The sequence below is a fragment of the Acipenser ruthenus genome, chromosome 5 (assembly GCF_902713425.1).
Source record: "Acipenser ruthenus chromosome 5, fAciRut3.2 maternal haplotype, whole genome shotgun sequence".
NCBI classification, from domain to species: Eukaryota; Metazoa; Chordata; class Actinopteri; order Acipenseriformes; family Acipenseridae; genus Acipenser; species Acipenser ruthenus.
Window position 1 is genome coordinate 12,634,733 of NC_081193.1, and position 8,547 is coordinate 12,643,279.

The following is an 8,547-nucleotide window of genomic DNA, read 5'->3' on the forward strand; positions in this document are numbered from 1 at the left end:
TTCAATTTGTGTAAAACTTGTAACCAGACAATTTTGTATATCACTGTGACATGAATAGGCCTGTTTGGTAAGATATTTAAAATGACTACAGACTACGTATATAAAGCATGTACACACAACAGCAATATACAGTATTTCTAAAAGTACAAATCTCAGTGTTGGGGCTGTTTGGCTAAGACTCAAATGCAAGCTACTTAGAAAAAGCTAAAAACGAAATATATCTCTTCAAAAGGTTACAAAATTAACAAATACAAATAGAACATGACTAAAAGCTTTTGAAGTTGAATAAAATATTTTTTGTTGGTGCTTATAGCATACAATACAGTTTACCTGAATGTTTATCTGAATGGAAGACAAAATGAGTGCAATGAACTGAAAGAAGGACCCTTATTAATTACGTATATTTATTTCTGTATCACCCACTGAGAATTAATAATATAACATAGTTTGTTGAAAAATCCCAAATTAATCAAGTTCACTACATTTTCTTTTAATATCTGGAATCAGAAACAGTATTTTTTTATGCCTGTAAATGCAAAAAAAAAAAAAAAAAAGGATTTAGTTGATACTTGAATAATCCCTTTGCCTATCCACCTCAGAATCAGGTGAGGACTGAAATGGTGCTGCCTGCACACCTTTCCACAAGCTCTTTATTGCAATCACTGTCATATAACACTGCGTGCTTTGTTTCTGAATGCCCTGAGCCACAGTGAATGTGATACCTTGTGAAATACTTATTACAGTTATAAACAGCAGGCATCACATTTTAAACGATGAACCTCCCTCCCACTACTGAGACCCTCTTGTTAATACATTTCAAACTCAGTATCTTAAGTGTTATTTAATGTTTGTTTAAAAGCTGCTAACACATGGATGTCACTGATGATACAATGAATGGGGTCTGATAAATGTTATCAGTATCATAAGGAAGGAAGCATACTTCACTAGAAGCCAGGTCATAAATCAAGTCAAAGGCTGGAATAAACATACAGAGCCACTTAGCAGGGAGGTGACAGTGGAGGGTTTACATATTAAACCACCCACAATAAACAAACTGATGCAGCCTCTCACTGCTCCTAATAGCAATTCACAAACCTATGCCGCCTTGCAGGAACAAGAGACATTAGGAGCAGTGCAGCACTTCAGCAGCTGTACAGCACAGTACTTTAACACGACTGCACCTGGTGAATCTTGCTCGCCCCTAAAATGTACTTCCAGTCCTTCCAGTGTAATAGCGATGGCTGTTTGGCTTGTATTCTCACACATGGCTGGCTGTGACCTAGAGGCTAAAAGAAATGTCTTTAATACAAGTAAAACTTTGGAAGTCCACCCTTGTGTGCTTAATTTAAATTAAACTATGAAATTATGGGTTCCGTATTTTATAGAGATGTTTTCCAACCTATACACATCAGAATCAAAATAACACAACCTAATATCAAAAAACAGAAAATCTTCAAGCAAGAAGAATGCAAATAAAAAATCATAGATCTTGACAGATTCTTGCAGCTTCTTTCATCTCACTTCTCCAACACTGATCATTTGGAAGATAAATAAAATAAAATCAGTGGCTCCTGCTGCTAAATTGTTGTAATTAATCATCTGCAAATTATATCACTAATTATAAAAAGGTGTAGAATTTAGAGGATGATAGATAACTTGCTCTATATTGTGTTAAGTTCACCATGTCCACAATTCCACTGATTGATACGCAGTGAACTATAAAGACGAAACTCAAGAATTCAGAAAAATGCATGAAAGTCGCCACTTTCGTGCCAGTTACAGTGTATATCGGCAAGCGGTTAAACTGCCATGCACTCAAATATTCTGCTATCTTTTTTATGTGAACAGACAGAACCACGAAAGATAAAGACGCAAGTGTTCTGTGATCAATAAACAATGAAAGCATAAAAATCCCCTTGCTCTTAAGTTAAATACAGTAGCGTAACAATGTGTTTGCCCTTCTTACTTGATGAAGATATAAACTACGGTGACCGACTTGTAAGAGTAATAATCAGCTTTACTGTTGTAGAAGAAAAAACGTTTCCAAGAAAATGAAAAATGGTTTTGAAACTATTCGTAACACAACAGATATATTGATTTTGTCTTACCTGAGAAGTCTGAAGAACTTTTGGCAAAGTTGCTGAAGACAGTCAAACAAGTTATTCCCAAGACAAGTGTGCAATTCAAAGCTGAGGAAGACACATCTGGGGCAAACATCCTTAAAATCATGTATGAAGTTCTTTTCGTTTTCTATATTTTGAAGGTTTAAACGGTAGCTCCTATGGGTGGTCTACTTTCCAGTGTGATATCCAACCCCATTGCTGATAACAAGCAAGGTTGATCCAATTCATCAGTCCCTCTTACACACAGAAGAAATGGAACAACAGCAACGTTACAATGACAGGCTGAAACTTAGGAACTCCTGCCTACCTGAACTTCTGATGGTGTTTCTCCACATGGTCCTAATGCCCGAGACGGTTGGCAGCCGGTGTAATTTTCTTTACGTGATGACATTTAATGATCACTTTGCTTATACTTAAGGGTTAAAACAAAAATTTATAATGATAATACTACTACTACTACTACGACTACTACTACTACTACTACTACTACTACTACTACTACTACTACTACTACTAATAATAATAATAATAATAATAATAATAATAATAATAATAATTTAAAAATCTTCGACGAATTAATAAATAAATAACATTTTAACTTGTTGAATTTGCAGCTGGTTATTATTAAGAAAAATAAAACTCACGTTGACAGGTGTAAAATACAAAATATCTGCCTCTCTCCCTCCATCGCTTCTTTTTGTCCCAGAAGGGCGATGCCATGCAGGTGTCTTTCTCTGGATTAGATTTTCTTGGCATAAGGTCTTTATTTAATCACCTGCCCCATACCCTACCTGCAGCATAAATTAAACTGTGGTATACTGTTGATATATGTATTATTTTAATGGTTATCTGCAAAGCCAATACAATTCCTGCACCGTTTTGCAGTTGGACTGAATATCATTGTTATTGAAAAGTATATTTAAATTAAACACACAATGTAATTCATTCATAAAAACTGGCTTTAAATAAAGCAGAGGTTTGTGACTGGAGTCAACAATCTAATGTATTCTTCTTCTGGTTCTTCTGCTTCTTGAATGTTTTACTAGTGAAACTATTACTAGAGTCTAACAACTACACAGCTGTAATATTGAAGATGCTCACCCATTTAACTTACATTTTCAAGTTTTCTTGGTGTGCATTGCATTTTTTGGCAAGTTGTTTTGACAAGCACCTAAAACATTAAATGTAGTTTAATTTGGTTCAAAATATATTTAAAACACCAGCAAAACAACTGGTGTTACCAAAGTAAGTGTATGATTCGTCTTCATGTAAACACTAACTAGATGTGAAGTTCGGAGAGATGGGTAGATCTTCTTTTGACACAGAGAATAATAAACAATAAACATAGCTTACTATGTGATAGCAAAGAATAGGTTAAAATTGCTTCTGTTCTCTTTATGTTCTTATCTCCAACTACTGGACTGTAATGAATTAAAGGCAATTCATTTGAGCCAGCAGACAAATGCCATTGAGGAAGAGCAGCAGCCCTAATATATCAGATGCTTGATGTTGTTGATGACAGTTAATACATAAAAAAAAAACCCTGTCAGAAAAGATCTTCATGTTTCTTGAAATGGATGAGTAAGTCAGTAAGGTATTTTATACCTGAAAAGAGGGATGATATTGTATGATGTAAACAAAACTGCTGGCAGCTGACCTAGGAAAAAGGTAAAATATAGCCTGATAGTGTTTCACTATGCATACCTGAAACTTTAAACTTATTGTGATGTGGCAATGCACATACAATTAAACATGCCTTTGCATTGCTTCTATAATAGTTGGAATACAGTATGACTCAGAATAAATTCAGTGTAATTAAGTTATTGCACTAAGACTAGTAATGCAATGAAAATCAAACATACATATTTAATGCATATGGACTTTAAAGACATTATCCCAGTACATTTTGAAAATGAATTTCTCCAAGTTCAGTTGGTAATCAAATCTAATGCATAAAAAAGGTTCTAAAATAGTTTGCCCCACGCTGAAAATGAATGTCCCAGTCATTCAGTTTTTAAATAGTATTCCATATATAATCCTGCTGTGAACTCTATTGATCAGAACCAGTCAAGTATATTTTAAATTATATATATATATATATATATATATATATATATATATATATATATATATATATATATTGTTTTTTCATTTTTTAAGCACCACTCGAAAAAAAAACACTGGTGCCCATCTGACTGAAGAGAGACTGTTAATATTGTTCAGGGCTGCGGTCAAAAAATGGAGGTTAAACGTAGCACATTTAAAATGTATCAGCATTAACATTGTCAAAATATCCAGCTGCACTGGGTTTCACCACAGAGTATATGCCACTTTTATTGACCACCAATTTTTTTGCAAAGCTAACAACAGTCACCTTCTTTGCGCGGCCCGCCCATGCCTCAAAAGCAGCTGGTGGGTTCATTACAGAACGATCGATAATTATGTTACAGATAATGCTGACACCTGCTGGTAAGATAGAATTATACAAATACAGTTTATTTCGAATGTACTCATTTTAAATGTTGCTGACCCTTCTTTACAGTGCAACGGTTTGCAAAACTAACGTAATTTTTCATTACTAATCTGTCTTTGAAATTATGTCATAATCAACCCTGACTGACTTTCACTAAGTCTGCTTTTAATCAGCAATCTCTCTTTTCCAAACCAATTAACTCTTCTAAATAACAATGTATAGTATTACATATGCATCACCGGTATACTGGCATATTAATCCTATGAAAAAAAAAAAAAAATCATCTTCCATATGCTCATAGGAAGTTCGTTCGCTTTTTTTTGGTTTGTTTTTTGTTTACAGTACCACATGTTGTTCTCTAGTAATTAATGTAGAAAAGTAAATATAATAATAACAAACAAACCAATTTAGTATTATGAAAAAAACGTAATGGCTAATTTATTCTACGCGTATATTGATATTTAGTCCACATGAACCGCAGTACATTCGACGATGAGGAACTTTTCCCTCCATTGTGTAGCTTATTCTGACGTCATCAGCAAAATGTTGCACTGGACTTGTTTGTCCTAGTTGGGCTTCCCTCTACCAAAGCTGTTCACGTGTTGTGTGAGAAGGTCACAGTGAGGTACAGACATGGCAGCTTCCAGAAAAGCAGGCTTGTCTGGTTGTTCATTTATAATCTTTAGTAAGACAGCGCGCAGTAACCTCCAACAACGTGAGTTACTTTTAATTTGCCTAGTTTAAGGTATGTTTGAAGTGAAAACAACTTGGGCCATGAACACAGTGAGCATTATTTCTACTGCTTGTCAGTGACAGTGTGCAAAGTCAGGTCAGTCTCATAACCGTTTGATAATGTGGTGCACCTTTTCCAGGTAGGAGTTAATATTAATGATTCAGAAAATGCAGAACAGAAATCCAAGATTTATTTCATTCTATTGTCGCATTTAATTGTGGATCTCGGGAGACAAGTCAGGATATGTACTATAGTACTAACGTAGAGGGTCGAAGCGTTGTTCAGCTGGCGTGAGAATAATTTGTTATTGTTTCCTGTAAGGCTTGCGGTCAACATCAACTAGATTTCACAGTTCGGACAGCGGAGATGGACAGCCACCGAAATTCATGCCTCCACCAAAACCCGTTATTGTGGACAAGACACAAGCAGAGGCAACTCAGAGAAGGTGAGGGAACAGTCTGGTTGTATATTAAGGGCATTCATTATTAGAATGGAGGACTGTAAGGTGGGAAAATAGCATCCTGATTATTATTATTATTATTTTTTTAATAAACAGTGTATTCCAATGTAAACGTTTAAATTATTTTTAAAAGGTTAGGCAACATATCAAACGTTCATTTTATATTAAACATACATAACAGATATGAAGTATTGTGGCAATCCCACACAGGGTTCAAATTTGGGATTGTTTTTCAAAAATCTAAAATGTGTGTTTGTTCCCCTTTTGATATTTTTTGCCCTGTTCTCTGGAATAATTAGGATAAATGGGAAGTATAACTAACTTAATCGCTACATTTAAGGGGAGGGGGACCAGATAGAATCAATCTAGTGATTCCGACGTTAAGGCAAACATAAATAATCTTTTTGTTTGTTTTTTCTTCTTTTTTTCAGGTTCCTAAGTCCCGAGTTCATTCCACCCAGACAGAGAACAAACCCAATCAAATTCGTTATTGAGAGAAAGGATATGATTCAAAGGCGAAAAGTTCTGAATATTCCCGAGTTTTATGCCGGTGAGTACTGTATTTGTTTGACTGAGTTTTTTTATTTGGGGCAATAACAAAGTGGCAATGAATCAGTTCATCTTGTTCCAATATCATGTCTGAGAACTTAACTTCCATACATAGGGATCTAGTGTGAAGATCAAATAAAGGTTCAAGATTAGGTATAAAAAAATTTTAAAAGCTGCATATGCAATTTACACCACCAGGTGGAATACCATTACACAATCTTGATAGTTGTATGCCAATATGCTACACAATTATGTTCTGTATATTAAAATAAATACATAAAACATATATTTATTTTTATTTCAGGAAGCATTCTTGCTGTAAATGTGGCAGACCCCTATGCCAATGGAAAAACAAACCGGTTTGTGGGTATATGCACCCAGAGATCCGGCAAAGGACTTGGAGCTACTTTTGTCCTGAGGAACATTATTGACGGGCAAGGTAAAGTTTCACTGTTTGGTTGTGTTTTGGAAGAGTCTGTTTTCTTCAACATTAGCAAATGTACTGGTTTTGTTTTCTTGTGGGTGTCATTTATGCAACTGTGTACTTAAATCTGGAGATTGTTTTGCATCTAGAAATATCTTAAATTACTTTTGTATGCAACACATTGTTTTGTAAACTATGATTTTTAAAATATGGGCATAATATAATATTGAGGGAGCTCAAATTAAGGGTGCAGTTAATTCTGAAACCAATAGTAATGTAAGGCCTTAACTGTAATACAGATACTTGATGTTTCAAAGTGTGAAAGATTAAAGGAAATCCATTCTATAATTCTTGCTCATCCTGCTGCTATGGCCAACATTGCTCCCTATTTTTACTCTTGCTAGTGTACAAACAAAATATTTTGCTTTTTATTTGTAGGGGTTGAGATTTGTTATGAACTCTACAATCCTCAAATCCACCAAATTGAGATACTGAAGTTAGAGAAGAGATTGGATGATAACCTGATGTATCTTCGTGATGCTTTACCAGAATATTGCACTATCGACTTTAACATGAAACCAGTGCCTCACCCTGCAAATGGAGAGGTTCCTGTCAACCAAGTAAGCTGCAATTCCATTCAATTTAACTGCAGTTGAAATAGTACGATGCCCATCCTATTCATTTTTTTGTATTGTAAATTGTGTATGAATTTTGTTCCCCTTCACAAATTTTTGTTTTTTGTCCCTGTCCTGGTGTTTTCCCCAGATACAGTATATGATGCATAAGAGGAACCCTTTGTTGAAAAATATGCCTTTGGGCGATAACTGCAGCAAAATATCTTCACTGCCCATTCTACTTGCGGTCAATATTATTCCCCTGAAGTGTTTGATTAATAATCTAACATGTTAGGATGGGTATGTAGGTGGTACAGTAAGCTGTTATATTCATTGTGGGTTTTTTTTTTTTTTTTTAAGCTGAAGGTGAAAATGAAGCCTAAGCCCTGGTCGAAGCGTTGGGAGCGTCCGAAGTTTAAGATCCAGGGAATTCGTTTTGAGCTAACCCTGTCAGAAGAAAAAATTGAAGAAGCCAAGAAATGGGATCAACCCTGGCTGGAGTTTGACATGTTAAAGGAGTATGATACATCAAAGATAGAGAAACAAACCTGGGAGGAAGTGCAGAGAGAAATGAGTAAATGAACTTTAATGATGGACTATTAATCTGTGCCATCTGTAGGGCTTAAATAGTTCAGGAGGTTGTGGTCTGCTCTTTAAATTTGTTCTTTTTGTATTGTAGAATGTTACCTGTGTATCAGCTATTAATCTTACTGTGGCCAAAAAAAATAAAATGCACCACACAAGTTCAAGAGACAAGGGGTCACTTAATGTAGCCTTGTCCTGTAACCCAACTTCCCTGCGTGCTCTTTCATATGCAAAATGTCACACAGGAACCATATTGGACTGCAATGGTCAGCCTAAAGACTAAACAAAATTCCATTCACATGCATATCAAGATAATACAGTCTGTTGGGTATACAATATGTTGTCGATCAAGGTTAGGGGATCCTAAAAGTTAACAAGGAAAATTACCTTTACAAACTCAGGTGTTGTTGAGTGTGTAATGCCCATGTATTATAATAAAAAGCAGTATAAGCACTTAATAGAAAACTTGCATTTTCTTTCATTCATTTACACCTTGATGGTGGAAGCAGCAGCAGATGACTTGGCAAAAAAAATAAACTAAATGTGGTGGGGTCACCATGACAACAGGTTTATAATAACAATTCTT

At 35.1% G+C, this 8,547-nt stretch overlaps 2 protein-coding genes across 3 annotated transcripts in view; one reads left to right on the forward strand and one right to left on the reverse strand.

The window, feature by feature from the left end:
• The window catches only part of LOC117402777 (protein eva-1 homolog C-like), a 110,907-nt gene extending 108,524 nt beyond the window's left edge, over nt 1-2,383 (reverse strand). Inside the window, exon 1 of the mRNA XM_034004224.3 lies at nt 2,109-2,383. Coding sequence (XP_033860115.1) covers nt 2,109-2,229 — 121 coding nt within the window. The 5' untranslated portion in view covers nt 2,230-2,383. The remainder of the gene's footprint in view (nt 1-2,108) is intronic.
• Nucleotides 2,384-5,163: 2,780 nt separating this feature from the next.
• Nucleotides 5,164-8,426, forward strand: mrpl19 (mitochondrial ribosomal protein L19). Of its 2 annotated transcripts, none has more exons than XM_034005411.3 (6): nt 5,164-5,311; nt 5,651-5,774; nt 6,221-6,339; nt 6,643-6,777; nt 7,201-7,382; nt 7,737-8,426. In XM_034005411.3, exons 1-6 carry the CDS (start codon nt 5,230-5,232, stop codon nt 7,956-7,958), a joined length of 864 nt encoding a protein of 287 aa, XP_033861302.1. In that variant the 5' UTR covers nt 5,164-5,229; the 3' UTR covers nt 7,959-8,426. The 2 variants fall into 2 exon arrangements, with proteins under 2 accessions (XP_033861302.1, XP_058879640.1); XM_059023657.1 differs by lacking the exon at nt 5,164-5,311 and adding an exon at nt 5,328-5,425.
• Nucleotides 8,427-8,547: the final 121 nt, after the last annotated feature.